Raw genomic sequence first — 17,956 nt, 5'->3', positions numbered from 1 at the left:
GCATTCTGAACCACATTTGGGTTGTATGAGTTCTTGGTTATGCCCTTTGGTTTGACGAATGCGCCTGCCACATTTAACAGAATGATGGACAGGATTTTCAGGCCTCATAGAGAGTTTGTGGGCACATTCTTTGATGATATGATTGTGCATTCACGAACTGAGGAAGAGCATAGAAGGCATTTGGCCATTGTGTTTGCAGAACTCAGAAACCATAGGTTGGTGGTTAATGGCAAGAAGAGTGAGTTTTTCTTGCAGGAGATACATTTCTTGGGGCATATTGTGTCTGGTCATGGAGTCCGTATGGATCCAGCAAAGGTGGAAGCAATACTTAATTGGCCAGCTTTGAGGACCGTGCATGATGTACGCAGCTTTTTAGGATTGTGTTCCTATTACAGGCGTTACATACGGCACTTTGCTGAAATTGCTTCGCCTCTTCATGCTTTGACGAAGAAAGCAACTCCGTTTAGATGGGCTGATCGGGAAATTACAGCATTCAAAAAGCTCAAAGAAAAGCTTACTTCGGACCCAGTATTGGTGTTACCGGACCTCCGAAAGGCTTTTGTTGTCCAGTGTGATGCATGTGGAAGTAGCATTGGTGCAGTTCTCATGCAAGAGGGACATGTGATAGCCTATGAGAGTAGAGTTTTGCAAGATGCTGAGAAGCATTTACAGGTGTATGAGAAAGAGATGTTGGCTGTAATTCACGCTCTTTCTACATGGAAACACTACTTGCTTGGGGCTGATTTCACTGTGCAGACAGATCATCAGACCTGGCGATATTTCCTCACGCAGACTAAGCTTTCAGAGAAGCATATGCGTTGGGCAAACTTTTTGTCAATGTTTCACTTCCAGATTGTGCATGTGGAAGGCAAAAAGAATGTAGTGGCAGATGCTTTGTCACGCAAGCCACAGGTCTCTGTAGTTTCACTTGCTTATCATCATGAGCTTGATGAAATGAAAGAGCAGTATGCCCATGATGAGGATTTTGAAAGGTTGTATGATCAGATGTCTGAGGGTGAGCGGCATGAGCATTACACTCTCAGAGATGGGTTTTTATTGATGCATGGCAGACTGTGTGTTACCAGGCCATTGCGACTCAAGGTTATGATTGAAAGTCATGCTCCACCGTATGCAGGTCATAGAGGTATTGACGCCACGGTCAAAGCAGTGGAGACTTTCTTTTATTGGCCAACCTTGAGAAGAGATGTTGATGCCTTTGTGAGGCAATGCATCGTATGTCAGAAGGTAAAGTTTGACCGTCAGAAGACACCTGGGTTATTACAGCCTTTACCTATTCCGGATAGACCTTGGGAGAGCATTGCCATGGATTTTGTATTTGATCTTCCACGGACACAAACGGGAAATGATGGCATCTGGACTATCATATGCAGGTTCAGTAAGCAGGCACATTTCATTCCCGTGAGGAAGACAATTAAAGTGGATCATATGGTGAAGTTGTTCATGGCAAACATCTTCAAGTATCATGGCTTGCCTACGTCTATCATTAGTGATCGTGATCCACGGATGACGAGTTTGTTTTGGAGAGGGTTGTTTGACAACATGGGTACAACTCTCAAGTTTTCATCGTCATTTCATCCACAGACAGATGGTCAGTCAGAAGAGGCTAACTCTACAGTATTGGATCTTCTCAAGTGTTATGTGTCAGAGCACAAGCAACAATGGGAAAAGTATCTTCCTTTGGTGGAGTTTGCATATAACAACACTGTACATAGCTTGACAGGCAAGGCGCCTTTTGAGATTGTAGAAGGAGGGAAGAAGGTACCACCCATTTTGCATACAAAGGATAAGATCCTTGAAGCTGATCAGTATGTGGAGAGCTTGGATGAAGCTTATCGGAGAGTTAAGTTGGCCCTCCAGAAAACTCAGCAAAAGCAAAAGAAAGCCGCAGACCGTCACAGACGTGATTTACAGTTTGCATTGGGTGATTGGGTTCTTTTGCGCTTTGAAAAGGCTAGACTCAAGAAGATGAAGGGTAAAGAGGGCTTATTCCCTAAGTTGAGCATGCGATATTATGGGCCTTTTCAGGTTTTGGAAAAGATTGGTGAGGTAACCTATCGTTTGAAGTTACCAGATCACTGGAGGATTCACAATGCTTTTCACGTGAGTCTTCTTAGACCTTTCCGTGGGGATGTGCCTGAGGATGTATCAGATGAGGCTCAGCCGGAAGTTGAGTAACTTGATGAGGTTCTGATTCCAGAGCAGATACTGGCACATAAAGAAAGGAAGGTACGAGGTAAAGTTTCCCGTCGCTATCTTGTGAAGTTCAAGAACTATTCACCGATGGATGCGAAGTGGATGGAGGAAGGTGACTTAACAGATTCACCTCAGGTTTTGCAGCTTTATCTCGATGCCTTTGAGTTAGAGCCGACTCTTATTGTGGCTCATTCAGGTTCAGCAGAGCATGGGTCTGGAGCATTACCTGATGCTCAAGAGGGGGGTAGCACCTCCACTCCCTTAATACAGACAGGCTCAGATGACATCTAGAGGTCGCTTGGTGCAGATTTTATCTCACCCGAAGGTACTGAGGCTGACAGTACATCTGTTTATGGGACTTCTATGATATATGTGTACTAGTCACATGGTATTTTTGTGGATATGTATGGTTCACAGTGGTATACAACTTGGACTATTACTATGCCATTGGTTTGCAGTGAATGATGATACATGTGCATGGCTTAGAGAGATTGGGACGCTGATCTTGCCATATTGTATTTTTCACTTTGGATATTTTGATGCATCACCAGAATGCAATCGAGGACGCTTGCCATTTTTCAAGAGGGGGGTATGTCATGGCCCTGTGAAAATGGAGCAGGACAAGTGTGGGCATGGTGGTTGCAGAGTCAGAATATTTTATGATTCACATGGGGGGTGCCCGGACAGAGTTTAAGATGTGTGGACATCCCTAGGTGTGAAGGGGGGAACTAGAAACATTAAGTTTTAATGTTTATTGAAGTTTGCCCCTAGGCCTTAGTGGCCCTAGGAACTTATTAAAGTTTGGGGCCCTAGGGATTAATTTGGGGAGGAGTGTTTCTCTCTCCTCTCTCTCTCTCTTCCCTTTTTGGGAGTCGTGGAGCAAAAGTGGAAGAGCCTTCATGCGCATGTTCACAAGCGTGGAAAAGCACAAGAGAAGGGAGGCGGCTGCTGTTTTTCTGTGTACTGTTGCTGTTTTTCTGAGTGGAATCAGCCGTACAGCACTGTACGGCCAGAACTGTGCAAGGACTCTCTCTCTTTCTCCTCTGTTTTGCTGGCTGCGCATAGAAGCTGCTGCAAACGTCGTGTTCCCTCTGCTGGATACTCTGCGCACAGGCGAGTACAGGCTGTACCAGCAAGTACACAGCCCGTACCCTACTGTACGACTGCCGTACAGTGTACGGACAGTCAGGTACAGCAAGTACAACTGCTGTAGATGGTGTAAACAGGTGCTGGACAGGTCTGTGTACTCAGATTCAGGCAGGTACAAGAGTGGACAGCGGACTGTTTGTGCAAGTACGACTCCTGGCACGTATCCCGAGGCGGTACAGACGGGTACAGTGCTGATTTTCAGATCTGTAATCTCAAGGACAGCATAAGAGTGAACATCAGGAGGAGGATACAAGCAAGTACAAGCACACGTGTGAAGCAGGGTTGTGGATACAAGTGCCTGCAAGTACAGATTGGTGCTGTTGCTTCCTCCAGTGTTGTTTCACGAGCTGAACTTGGTAAGCTCTGTTTCTGTTCATCTATCTCTCTTTCTACTGCTTGATGTCTGTTGCAGATATGTGTTATCTGGCCCCTTGTGAGAGGAGGGGTATGGCAGATTGACAAGGGTTGAGACAGAGACTGGACAGCACATGTATGTTTGAGCTGAGAAGATGTATCATGCACTTGAGTTATGCCAGATGTATGCCCATGGCTGGCCTGCTTTGTGATCTTGGCTGATCAGAGGGAGGCACAGTGTGTTGCTTGAGGACACAGATCTGTGTGCATTGATCCTCTGTGCTGAGAAGGATCTGTGGGCCGTCAGATTGGACTTACAGGTGTAAACTCTTGGCTGGTCTTTGTGTTGTACTCAGCCATTCATATTATTTTAATTGAATAAAGAAATACCGCAAGGGCCAACAGGTGTCGCTGTGTTTTCAGATTTGGGCACTCTAGCTCCAATCTGTGTTTTGTTTCTCATCTAGACTACAAGTGGACGGGTGATTGCTTCTACCGCACTCTGGTTTTCTATCAGAGGCCGGTTTCAACGGCCACATGGTGTAGGTTCCTTTATGATGCCCACACCCGCGCGATGATAGAGTACACTTGAGGGAAGTTGGGATCCTAAGAAGAAGGAAGAGGTTGATACAGTTGTGGCTCGTTTCTTCTTCCATGACCATATTGCTTTCCATACTGCTAGGTAAGCCTCGACTCTTCTCTCTTGACATGATTTTTCTAAGTTTCATTCTTGAAAGGTCACTTGTTGCTTTTTGTAATCAAATCCGAGTACTTCAAGGCTATGGTGAAGAGGATTGGGGAGTATGGTCCAAACTACACCCCCCCCATCATCGAAGTCTTTGCGCACCACATTGCTCGACAAGGAGAAGCACAAAGCGGCTATGGGCAAAGAATGGAGTGTCACTCATTGCAGATGGATGGAGTGACACATGAAAGCGGTCCATCCATGGTCTCGTTGCATATTCCTGTGGCGAGATGTACTTTATTGCGCCACATGATGCCTTAGGGACAGGGAAGATTGCAGACGTGCTTGCAGCAGAGTGGGCTAGTGGCATTGATCTCATGGGCCCGGAATGTGTGGTGGGTTTTGTTGCAGATGGCGAGGCTGCAAATAGGGCAACTGGAGCTATTACTGAGGACATGTATCCACACATGACTGTGTCATATTGTATTGCACATTGTTTGAACAATCTTTTAAAGGATAATGGAAAGATGTCATGGATTGAGCTTATCATTCAGGAGGCCAATCAAATGGTAACATTTGTCTTGAACCACCAGTTCCTCCGCCACGAGTTCTCCAAGAAATCAAGGCTCTCACTTCTCAAATACTCAGACACCCGATTTGCCTTCAACTTCTTGATGCTGGCCCGCTTGAGGGAGTGCAGTGGTGCATTGAGGGAGCTTTTCATCAGCGACGAGTTCACCACTTCTACATTGGCTTCGACAGCCATAGGCATATTATGCAGGGAGCATGCAGAGAGCACTTCCTTTTGGGAGGATGTGAAACGCATTGATGCTATGGTGAGACCTATTGTCCACTTGTTGAGGCTTGTAGATGCTATGCAGCCATGCATCGGGAAGGTGTATGAGGCGATGGATAGAATGATAGAGAAGTTGCAAGAGTTAGAGTCGGATGAAGACAGATACGAGGAGATTCGTTCCTTATGTGTGACGAGGTGGAACTCATATGCCTCTCCCTTGCATGTAGCTGCATATATGGTGGACCTTGAGTTTCAGGGTAATGGACATGAGAGTGACAGAGAGGTTAGTGATGGTTGGAGGCGCATCTTGGATCGTCCAGTGCCTGATGGAGGCATTAGGTTTAAAATCAGAGACCAGCTTGCTGCATACAGGTCCTTTCGTGGTGCTTTTGGTTGTGCGGATGTACATGAGGATAGGTTGAAGGTTGGGGTTGCTTTGTGGTGGGAAGACTATGGTTCAGATGGGCCTGAGCTGCAACACTTGGCTAAGGTGCCCAGTCACCTCCACCCCACCCACCCTCCTCTCCCCCACATCAACCTCCACCCCTGAAGCTTCTCTTGTTTGGAGCAGCTTTGGAGTTCTTACAGCCATATTGCATCAAAGAAGAGGAACCGCCTTGGTGTAGAAAAGGCCAACGATCTTGTCTTTGTAAGCGCAAACTTGCGAATTCTTTGCAAGGGTGCAACTGCAAAGGCAGATCCCTTTACTCAGTGGGAGATGGAGCAGGAGGATGGAAATGAGCAGGTGGAGACACAACAGAGCCTAGAGGACGATGCCACTACCTTTCAGACTGCTTATGTAGGCAGCCATGATCTTGACGCCAGTACTTCTCACGCTCCAGCCTCCGATTGAGTCCAGCCTCCGATTGAGCATTGGAGGCTCTATGATTTATCATTTAGCGATGTTTCATTGTTTTTACTTTTGAGTCTTGACTCAGCACTTTATGGGCATTGTAGACAGTGGACACTAGTCTTTTGTTATTTGATAGTGATCATCATTCGATGCTTATATATTGGTTTGAACTTGGTCTGTGTACTTATTAGCACTCGTTCGGGTTTTGCACCACGTATTGTACATTTAAAGTGATGCCTTGAAAGTTCAAAGTGTAAAAACATAAATGTTATTTTACCTTGGATGATCATCATCCCTTGGAACCGTTTTCCTAAAAGCCTTTCTTGGTATGCCCCAAGTGGCATCCGACTCACAGGACTCCCATTCCCCTTGGGTCTTGTGGAACACCACCAACCAATCTCTTGGGAACTTCGTCCATGTCTTGTGTTACTCTCCTTGAACTTTGCATCTTCATCTAGGACACCATCAGTGTTTAGCCTTGCTTAGTCTGATGCTCTGATACCAATGGCACATGTGGAAGCTCTGGGAGTCTTATTTCAACCCTAAACACCTTTCCAAGAACACAGATGCAAAATGCAAACAGAAGATGGAGAGAGAGAGAGAGAGAGAGAGAGAGAGAGAGAGAGAGAGAGAGAGAGAGAGAGAGAGAGAAATGAAATGAAATGTTATATTAACGTCTTCAAAAGGCCATAATGACCTATGAGACCAAAAAGTTACATCATGGTGGATCTGATACAATGTCTGGATAAAAAACCAGAAAATGAAAAATAAAGATGATACTACTGGCACCTAGAAAATGAAACTGGAACTGGAAGGTAAACAGAAACCCTTATAGGGTGTGAATATAGTGAGGGGGGGGGGGGGTACGCTATGGAGGTGAGTGGAGTACAGTGAGGGGATACAATATCATGTGGGACGGGGGGTACACTATGGAGGTGTGCCTCCATCTCATAATATGTGCCGCATTGGACGCTGGCGGATCTCCTCAATATTCTCTGTGGTCAGCATCCTGACTAGGTGTCCCGCATGTCTCGCAAGAATAATCCGAATCCGCCGCTGCAACCTCCGTCTATGCTGGGATGACCTCCTCCGTAGTCATGGGCGTTTGGACCACCCAAGCTCAATCGCACGATCAATCAGTGTACCGCTGGTGTGGGTGGTATCCATGTCCTCAATGGCATATATAATGCAGCTCTGTCTCTGGCTCCCCATGGCATACTCGACATATCCTGGCCTCAGCTGGTATACCTCTATATCGGCCAATCTTAATCTCAAGCTGGTGTGAGGATGTGCGAATCTAACCAATAGCACATCGTATTGCATGAGACAAGTGTACATCCATGTAACTGGGTCTGATCACAAAACCATCTGTTGTGAGCTGAAGAAAATGCTCTCTGTAGAAAGCCATCTTCGTGCCCAGCTCCTCAGTCGGCTGTATCCATGTCCTCCTAATGTCCAGCTGAACTAAATCCTGACGGATGAGTCTGGTAATCTCTGTCCGTGTGAGAGTGAGAGAGAACTGGGTCTGATCACAAAACCATCTGCTGTGAGCTGAAGAAAATGCTCTCTGTAGAAAGCCATCTTTGTGCCCAGCTCCTCAGTCGGCTGTATCCATGTCCTCCTAATGTCCAGCTGAACTAAATCCTGACGGATGAGTCTGGTAATCTCTGTCCGTGTGAGAGTGAGAGAGGGTGCCTCCAGAGAATACTGGAAGGGAGGCAATCTGTCCATGCTAAAACCATGTGCCTGGAACCAAGATGTCATCTGTCCATACCAACAAGCCGTGTCTCCCTGTAAAGCTAACTGTCGGGAGGACTCAAGGGCGAGGCGTGCATATCTGTCTCGGGGGAGATCCCACAAGCCATGTATGTAGGAGACTGATCTCGTAAGAGCCTCAATCACCAGAGGGGCAGCTGCCAGCTCTGCTCGAATAATCTCATGAGGTACCGAGGCCTTGGCTCTAATAATCCTAGCAATCATACCTCTCCACCCGCCTGCGCTGTGATGGCCCACTGAAGGTCCCCATTTCTGCACTCCATAAAGCATAGCTGATGTCACTAGAGTGTCAAAAAGCCAAAGTTTCGTTCGAGGTTCCTGAAACTGAACTTGCGAACACATCTTCTCCAAACCACCCAGGACTGCATGTGCTCGAGTCAATCTAGTCTCTGCTGCTCTCCTCATCGAAAACACTGGCCCACTGAATACTACCCCAAGATATGTATATGCATGTGTATACTCTACAATCTCCTGCCCATATGTAAATGTGGGAGCTGATCGCCTAACCCACTGTGGCGTGGTGTTAAACACCATAACCTTGGTTTTGCCAAGGTTGACAGACAATCCACTATCATGTGCAAACTCATGTAAAGCATCCAAATGACGCTGCATACCCTCACGGGAGTCAGAGATCAACACAATATCATCAGCATATAACAATAGTGGGATCCATGTACGTGCTAGCTGGGCTCCTCTGTCCCCCAATCTCTCAATGTAGTCAGAAGCCTCATCCACATACATACCAAACAATGAAGGAGATAACGGGCAACCTTGCTTCACTCCTATAGTGGAGTGAACCAAAGTAGAGATCCCCTCTGGGGTGCGTACCTGTCTTGCAAACTGATCTATATAAAGCCATAATCCCCCATATGAGCTCTGTGGATACCCCCATCTCTTGTAATCGCCTCATCAATCTGACTCTGGGCACTGTATCAAATGCTTTGTGGAAGTCCACAAAGCTACAATAAATCCGTCGCCCATGCGACCTGCCCTCCTCAATAATGGCCCGCAGAGTCAAGATGTGGTCAAGAGTAGAGAAACCTCTCCTGAACCCTGGCTTAACCTCTGCTTGAATGCCCTCTCTCTCTGCCCATCTACTCAATTGCTGCTCAAGAATGGATGCATACAATCGTGCTAGTGTGTGACCAATCATAATAGTGCGATAATTCCCTTGCTCCATAGGGTCCCCTGACTTGAAGATAGGCACGATGGTGGACATATTCCAAGTCTCGGGTAAGCCTTCACACATAGCACGATTGAACATCACTGCTAGAAGCTCTGCCAGCATGTCTCTCGCATGAATAAAGTGCTCAGCGACCAATCCATCACGATCATATGCTCTCCCAGTCTTCATCCTATCAATGGCCTTCCTTACCATCTCTGCGGTAAAGAAAGTACATGTCTGTGGGCATGGTGCTGGCGGGTCAGGAAAAGGTGACTGTCCAAGAACTGTATATAGAGATGCTGCATAACTACCCCAGACCTCTGTAGAAGTGATGGCCAAAGCAAGGGAGGACTCATGAAACAAACGCCAAGCCTCCCTCGAATCCTAGCTCAAGAACAGCTGGTATAATTCTTGCTCTTACTGAGCAAGGAGGGCCCGCTTCTTCCTTCACACAAGGCGCCGAAAGGCAATACGTGACTGTCGGTGAGTAGTGACTCCCAAAGCAACCTCCCGCTGCAGTCTGACTCTTGTCTCTCTGCACTGCTCATCATACCAGGTGTTCTGGGGCATACACCTAGAACGCTGTCTCTGTCCAGGTTGAGTATGTGGATATGCCTCTCTCGTTGCATCCTGTAAAGTCTCTGTCAGTATATGGGTCAGCTCCTCCAAAGGTCTCCCTGGCTCCTCTGTGTACAGATGTCTATAAATCCCATCTCTGTAGACAGCATCAGTCTCTGAAGTAAAAGTATATCGAGTGTGACCTGCCCCTCGTGTCCTCTGAGCTGTGGTAGAGTGAAAAGAGATGGTCAATGTCAACAATGCATGATCCACTACTACCCCAATGGGCCGAGATCCAACTGTGAAGTCCTCAATGCATGAAACAAAGCTCGGCATAGCCATAACATAATCCACTGTGCTAGCACCATGTCTATGTGGAAAGCAAGTAAAACTAGCTGCTGACGGAAACCTCTGCAAGCCATTAAGTATGGCCAACCCATGTGCAGTCCCCATATCTACCAAATATCTCCCATACTCTGTGCACTCCACATCCTGTGAGCGTCTGTCTAATCCCATATCCAGAGTGTCCAGCTCTCTCAGCATCTCCTCTGAGGTATCATAAAAGGCTGTCTGGCGGTTGCCTGTCTAGGCATTAAAGTCCCCTAACAGGATGATGTCTCCATCCCTAGAGAACTCCCATATGTCATCATCTAGCACAGAGAAAGGAGACTGCCCTCTAGGTGCTGCATATGTCGATGTACTAGGAGCAAAATAGCATATGGCAATATACAGGAATCTGCCTGTGTCGGCCCTCAGTCTCACCCACATATATCTGGCCTGATCATCTCTCTGAACGATGTGTAGAAGCGGTTGCAGCTCCTCCCTGAAAAGAACTTCCCCCCCCCCCCCCCCCCCCCCCCCCCCCCCGATCCTCTACTACTGTGTACCGATCTCGTCCCTACTTTGCAAGCTGTCTCCCATCTGTATCCTGTCACCTGTGGCATCATCTGACCAGGGGCCTGGTGAGTCTCCGAGTAGAAGGCTATATCTCTATCTCTAAAGCTGTCCTCAAAGGCACCTACATCAAGTCTGAGGGATCCATTGCAGTTCTAGGCTGCCAGCTTTAATTTGGTCCCATAGGTCTCGCACCGTCATGTAGAGCGTCGCTCCACGATGACCACCCTCCCTTCTCTATAAAATGCTATCTTTCCCTTTTCTCTTTCCATCCTAATCTCTGGCATGACAGTCTTGTGGGTTGACTACCATGAGTATATAACATGCACATTCCTAAAAGGTGAATTTGGAAATGTTCCTGGATTCATCTAGGTATATTGGATCAATAGGATAGGACTTTTGGAGTCAAGAATACCTTTTTATGGGTTAGCCTAGGTACAATCTTGCTAAGATTGTACCCTTTTTGTACATTATGAATATATTGAAAACTCAGCTCTCTCTCTCTCTCTCCTCTCCATCTTCTGTTTGCGTTTTGCATCTATGTGTCCCTCGAAAGGTGTTTAGGGCTGAAAGAAGACTCCTAGAGATTTTACGCGTGACAGGTGGTAACCCTGGTGAGTGATTATATGAACTCATGGAAGGGTGGTAAACTTGGTGAGTGATTATATGAACTCATGGAAGGGTGGTAACCTTGGTGAGTGATTATGTGAACTCATGGAAGGGTGGTAACCTTGGTGAGTGTTATCTGAGCTCAAGGAAGGGCAATTGCTCTGGTGTGAGTATTGGAATACTGCATCGGCGGTGTGCGTGGTCTGCACTGCAAGGCGCAGGCACTAGCTGGGTGGTGCGTGAGAGCAGGCAGAGACAAAGCAGAGCTACGCGGGTGGCCAGTGGTGTAGGTGCTAGCTAGGGTGGCGCAGACAGGTGAACCACCGGTGGCTGCGATTGGCTGGGCACTAGCGCCGCCTGTTTGTTTGGCAGCGGGCTTTGGGTAGCGGCGGACGGCAGCGCCTGGCTCTGCATCGGCGGTGCCTTAATCTATGCGTGGAGCTCCACTGGCTGCAGCCAAGCAAAGGCAGCAGGGGCTCTGATACCAAATGTTGGCAAGATGCCAAGTATAAGAGTGCAAACGCACAACTAGTGGGGATAAAAGAGAGAGAGATGTTGACCAATCAGGTTATCAACACAATAGCAAAGGAATTACAAAAGTAATCGAAAGCATGAATTACAGTGCTAGTTTACACAACCAACAAGCACTTGTTTATTCCCACATTAATCACTATTAACATTTAACATAAACACCACATGTGAACTAGGTCCTATTTGAAAACCACTTTCATTCTCAACTCTAAATCTCCAATTCTAAGGGCAACCATGTGCATGGTTTAAATACTTGAATTATGGCTTTTCAACCCACAAAAAGAAGCATGAATAAATCTACTTCCATGACTAAGATATGGCTTTAAGAAACTACCCTTGTTTGGGTTCAACATAAGGAAAAAAAAAGTAACAGCACAAACTCTCTCTTTCGTGTTTCCATGCAAGGAGAATGAGGGGAGGGCATGGGGATTTATCCCACATAGAGTTATGGCTCCTTCTACCCGCTATAAAGGGTAGAAGGGCCACACTCTACTCACATCTCCCCTTGAGAGAAAGGGAGTGATAGCTCACCTCTTTTGTGTTTCCCAATGGCTGATGCTTTGTTGCTTTGCTTGCAAGTTCACGCCGCTGTTGCTTGCCAGCCGGTGGGTGTCCGTGGCCGCTGCTCTTTGTTGCTATGCATCGCTAGTGGTCGTTGGTTCCATCGCTCGGGTCTCATCGGCTGGTTGGATTGGCCTTTTGTGGTTGCTGGGTCACGGCTTGGTGGGCTCTCCTCCCAAATAAATTTGGCCTCTGATCATAGACTGAAATCGGTGAAATTTCAAATTGAGAAATCTCATGCTCTGTTTTTTTGGGAGGGGGGAGGTGGAAGAGGTTATTCATAGGTTAGAGTGAGGATTAAAAAAAGAAAGAAAGGTAGCCACTTGGTGGCTTCCCTCCCTCCTCGTCACTTTTTGGAAAGACATGCCCATTAGTACGCGGTTGGAAGTTTCCCTTTTTTGACCTCAACTTCTCTTAAAAAATAAATATAAATAAAAAAAGGGGGTGCACGTGCACATTTTTTATTTTTTTTGAAGTCTACACATTGGCCTTGACCAATGAGGAGTCACGATCAATTTATGCTTCGGACCATGGGATTTTTTATTATTTGACCTCCCAAGATTTTACCAAATCCATCAATTAAATTGACAACACCTTTTTTTTTTTTTGCACAACTTCCAGTATACCAAGTTCAGGAATCCCAATTAATGTTTTATTTTTTCTAGAGTTCGCAGAGGGTTTAGTCACATGACCCAAATTAGAGTTCAGATGTCCAATTTTTTCCCATTTTTGTTCGACCCCAACCGCATGAAGGGTCCCGTTGAATTTGTAACTTTAAAAACATAGTTCAAATGGGGTCCAAACTGGAAACTGAGCACATACACATTTTTTTAAACCTAAGGGGAAATTTTCCAATTGAATACTTCATTAATTCAACACATTCTCTCTCTAGGAAACTTAATTGCAAAAGGTACTTTTTTAACACAATTCCTTACACATTTGGGGTAACCTTGGGGAGGGATCTTACATACTGTATGTATGTGAAGGACTAGAACATGGACTGATTTGAACTCGGCCAATACTATCTTACTCTTGATCATGCGTGAAAGTATGATAACTTGTAGCCTTTCCACTCTCCTCCGACACTCTCCCAAATTTGTTCACTAGAAAGACGCCCCATACATGATTACCGGTGAACCAAAGTGTCATATAGCCAACATTTGGTACTAGATTGTTGGAAATGAGTGTGAGAACACTGTCTCCTCGTGCCAACTGCGTATGGGCGGCAAGATGCATAGTAAAGAGGGGGCTAGTAAAAGTGATCCCCAAATATACATATGATCTAACCAACTCAAATTCATCTCCTCTACGTGTGAAAGAATGTCTAGCTGCAACTGGCCAAGGTGTGTTAAAAAGCATCTTGGTCTTCCCAAGTGTATGAGAGAGGGAGCAACTCTGTTTGATCCCAATTGTGCTATAAATCTCTCTTGAAAGACCTCTTGGTGCTCAACAACTTGACTGTTCATGAACGTATGTAGTGGAATCACTTTTTAGGTCATAGTCACTAGAAACAAGAAATGGGAATGGAAACGTTCGAGGAACAAAAACGGGGAAACGAGTTTTTAGGGGTGGAAACGGCCGTTTCTTGTGACACTATGACTCGGGAAATGAGAAACGGCCATGGAAATGGATGGGGTCCTAAAACGGAGAAACACGTTTCCAGGGATTGAAACGGCCGTTTCGTGTGACTATGTCTCAAGTGAAAAGTGGAGCTCTTGTTAGTGCTCAGAAGTCGTAGTCTGGGTGATGACCGAGTGAAAAGCCATTTGGAAGTCTACAAAGCAACAATAAACCCGCTGCAGTGTACCCTAGGCTCCTCAATCATGGCCCTGAAGATAAAGTTATGAGCGAGTGTTGAATAGTTCCTTCTAAAGCTTGGTGGTCCTAGTGTTGTTTGTCTCTCTAAGTATGGCCAATCATGATAGTCCGGTAGTTATTAGGGTCCATAGGGTCTCTTGCCTTGGAACAAGGTGTTTGTGTACTAGGAGGGGGAAACCTTCACGCAAAGCCTTATTGAAGATCTGCGCAAGGATTAGTGGATCCATGTGCAGAGTGCTCATTGTGGAGGTCCTCGTGGTCTGTGGCTTTACCATTGTGCAACTTTAACAGTGCTTTGGTGACACTGGCTGTGGTGAACAATCTGGCATAGGGGTGTGCGTGTGTGTGTGTGAGAGAGAGAGAGAGAGAGAGAGAGAGAGAGTTTATCATGTGGATAACTGGTTGCAGATCACAGGTTGCTTCATCATCATCAACTAGGTGCTTGTTAACTGCAAAATGGCTAACCCTCATTCTGTTGTCAACATCCCTCTGCCAGGATCTCCTTCTCCACAGCCACTTCGTTTAAGCCCTTTCCCCAATCTTGCTTTCCCGGAATTTTCAAGTGAAACGCCCCTAGATCTGAACTCTTCGCAGAAGCTTTCGCACAGTGCTTTGAAATCACAGAATGCATTTGAACGAAATCCAAGTTCTCAATCAGAACAAAGAGAGGTGGAAGCTAGTCCAAGTGGCTGCAAAGACATCGGGCCTAATGCTGTGCCGGACATTGTTATGTCAGATGGTGCTGTGGATTGCCCCTCAGATAAGGCAGTCTCTGATGGTGCCCCCTCTAAAATTGCCCAACGTTCACGCTGCCATTGGAGCCATAATGAAGTTATGGCTCTTTTCAATGCCAAGAAAGCTGAGGCAAACAAGTACGACAATGAGAATGTGGATAATGAGAAGGCTGGGAAGAAGATGAGAATCTCATCAGAGAGATGGGATGAGGTGGCCGAATTTTGCAAGGCTATGGGTGCCAATAAGTTAGCTTCTCAATGCAAGGACAAGTGGGAAAGGATATGGTCGGCTTTTAGGAAGATTTTGGAATGGGAAAGACAGCCACCTACAGGCAAAGGCAGCTTCTGGGTAATGCAGGGCGATGAAAGAGAAAAAGAAGGGTTCCCTCGTGTTTTTGACAAGGAGCTGTATGATGCAATGGCAGCCCGATTTGGGTTTCTAAAGTCTCTTGACATTTCAACAATTGTCATAGACTCGTCCATCATGGAACAATCAGGTCGGAAATCAGATCACTGGATTAATTGTGTTTTGAGCAGCATTGAGCCTTCATTTTTGGTCTTAAGCACTAGTATAATGATTACTGCTTCATCATGTTTTCTGTAGTGGATGCAGCTACAAACACTGGAAACGATCCCCTTCAAAATGGGACCCTAGCCATCGAAGAGAGCCCCTCTGTTGTGGATGAGCAGGCATTAGTGTCTATAGGCCAGAAGCGCAAATCTACACCTCGCCGCTCCACTAGACACACACCCACTGATACCAAGAAAAGGACAGTCTTTGGTGTGAATGCAGTTGAGGAAAATGGTGTCCCAAGGCCTTCCAAGGATCAAAACTTGAAGAGCAAAGGTGGTGACTTTAACGAACGCAAGCTGCTGTTAGAGGAAAGAAAGCTGAAGCTGGCAGAGAAAAGATTCCAGCTGGAAGAAAGGAAACTAGAAGCTACCATTGAGATTGGCAAGGGGTTGATTACTTCCATGGAAAGGATGACACATACAATCTCTAGCCTGGGAGTGTTCTCATCTCATTAACAGTAAACTTTGTTTCACTTAGCTCAGTCTTCTCTTCTGATTACTATTTATCCCGTGGATCTGATGGTGTACAATTTTGCTGAAGCTTACATTGGTTATCTTGTACTCGCAGATGTATATGTAAATGCCTAGGTTTGCCTTTTAGATACTCTCTTCAAGTGCATGTGTCATTTAGTCTCATCATTTCCGGCTGCATGTGCATTATGACTCGTTCTTCACGACTGCTATGCTGCTCTTTTTTACGTTGATTTCTTGCCTGCCATGAGCATATTAGGCTGGGTTCAGGTGAGCGTCGAGGGCACCGACGTCTGACGCTTGAGCCTGCTAGAGATTTGTGCCCACACAAGTGCTGAGTGGCACATTAGAGTGAATTTTCTCATGCAAATATTTCATTCTCCTTCTTGTGTGCCCATAAAAATCCTTCTTGTATAAGAGTTGCCTTTATCTTTAGGAAGTAATGTATTTGTTATCTGCAAGGGCTTGATCATATTTGCTAAAACTGTTTTGTCCTCCATCAGGAGACTTAATCGCCATTAGAATGCATTTATTAGTACTCCTGATAGTGAGTGGTAAGAAGGGTGAATAGCCTTTCCTGCATTCTTTCACAAGAAGTTTAACAAATGGCAATGGGCACTAGAGACTTGATTCTCCCCGTCTACAGTGTCTCCTTTTGCCTGTGTTAGGCACTGCCAAGGAAGAGTACTTTTCCGGGCCAGCCAAGGAAAGGTCGCTACTATTTAAAAAAATACGACGTACATACATATATATTCTCGTATTTTCTCACACACACACACATGCATACATGAATACATAGAGATGCATACATACATACATATATATCCAACTCCATGAGTAAATGTGAATGTGTGTAAGACTTCTCTTGTAATTTAGCGAAGGTTACAGCTTAGAAAACTGAAAATAAAGTATTTCAACATCATGTGTATGTGTGTTAAAATAGGACACAAATGTGTGTGTGCATGTGCACGTGAATATATATATATATATATATATATATATATATATATATATATATGTGTGTGTGTGTGTGTGTGTGTGTGTGTGTGTGTGTGTGATACTTTATTTTTAGTTTTCTAAGCCATAACCATTCATTGAATTACAAGCTGAATTACAAGCGAAGTCTTACACATTGAAACGGAAAAGTACACGAGATCTTGGGAAGCGTGTCAACAGAAAAATATAGATGCGAGAGAACACCAGATTGGGTTCTAACCGTCCTCTCAATCATGTGCCAAAAGCATTTCGCTCGAGTATTTTTATAGTATTTTATGTCATAAAAAATAGATTACATGGCTATTTTAGTCCAAGCTTGCTTTATAAGCATTCCTTTTACAAAAATTTGATAGTAAAATATTTCCAAAACCTCTCTCGTGATAGTCCTCTTGTTTGAAGAGACAACCGTCCTCGGTTGTAACTATCAACACACACGAGCGATAAAAAACAATTACCGTTCTCACATTGGATTCACTCACAATGTCCTTTACATAATTAATTGGATTCACTCTCAATGTCATCACATGTCTTAGAGTCGATCAAATTCACTCACAAACTCACATAACCTTTACATGTGTCACACGTGTCTTAGAGTTGATCGGATTCACTCACAATCAAACTTTTACATTGGATTCATTCACAATGTTTTTATACGACTCATACGAATTCACAGAGTACACCACACGTCTCACAGGTGTCATAATTGGTTGGATTTCTCACCACCTAGGGTCACTCTTTAAAGAATCAGATTCACTCTCGATTCTTATATCACACTGGGTCACTCTCATAAAAAATTAATAAGAAGAGTTGATTGGATTTACTCACAATTAAACTCACACATTCCTTACATGCGTCACACATGTCACAATTAGTTGGATTTACTTATAATCAATATTTAATTTGTGATAAGTTATCCATCACAGATAAATATCACTAAATATTTATCATAGATATGTAAAAGAGACATTATATCAAAGACTTCTATGTGTAATAAATTCTAGTGTTCCATACTACCAGAAATTATCCCACACAAATCTAGAGATAAGTATGCATCGAAATACTTCACATATGATTAATCTTGTGTCCCATACCATAAGACTAATTCATGGTGACAAATTCATAAAGTATAGTTCAAGATAGAAAGACCACTTCCTCCAAGAAGTTCTACTTTTGATGCATAAGAACTCTCTTTGAAATTTACAAAAAGTCTTAAATAAAA

General features: G+C 44.9%; 2 protein-coding genes and 1 pseudogene across 4 annotated transcripts in view; 2 read left to right on the top strand and 1 right to left on the bottom strand.

Annotated features, from left to right (window-relative positions):
• The window catches only part of LOC147615008 (uncharacterized), a 53,122-nt gene extending 37,252 nt beyond the window's left edge, over positions 1 to 15,870 (top strand). Inside the window, exons 2-3 of one of the 3 annotated variants that reach the window (XM_086780293.1) lie at positions 14,372 to 15,194; positions 15,311 to 15,870. In XM_086780293.1, the coding sequence (XP_086636419.1) occupies positions 14,420 to 15,194; positions 15,311 to 15,726 (1,191 nt within the window). In that variant the 5' untranslated portion in view covers positions 14,372 to 14,419 and the 3' untranslated portion in view covers positions 15,727 to 15,870. Of the gene's footprint in view, positions 1 to 14,371; positions 15,195 to 15,301 lie in introns of all 3 variants that reach the window. The other 2 variants (XM_086780291.1, XM_086780292.1) reach the window with 2 other exon arrangements.
• On the top strand, positions 4,693 to 6,051 carry LOC147615010 (uncharacterized). Its single transcript, XM_086780018.1, has 2 exons — positions 4,693 to 5,688; positions 5,770 to 6,051. The coding sequence occupies exons 1-2, from the start codon at positions 4,693 to 4,695 to the stop codon at positions 6,049 to 6,051; spliced, it is 1,278 nt and encodes a 425-aa protein (XP_086636144.1).
• On the bottom strand, positions 7,112 to 10,393 carry LOC147615009 (uncharacterized; annotated as a pseudogene).
• Positions 15,871 to 17,956: the final 2,086 nt, after the last annotated feature.

This window comes from Cibotium barometz, chromosome 41, assembly GCF_041138505.1.
Source record: "Cibotium barometz isolate CiBa-2024 chromosome 41, ASM4113850v1, whole genome shotgun sequence".
Lineage (NCBI taxonomy): Eukaryota > Viridiplantae > Streptophyta > Polypodiopsida > Cyatheales > Cibotiaceae > Cibotium > Cibotium barometz.
The sequence above is the reverse complement of the archived record's forward strand: the minus strand, read 5'-3'. Positions and strand labels throughout refer to the sequence as shown.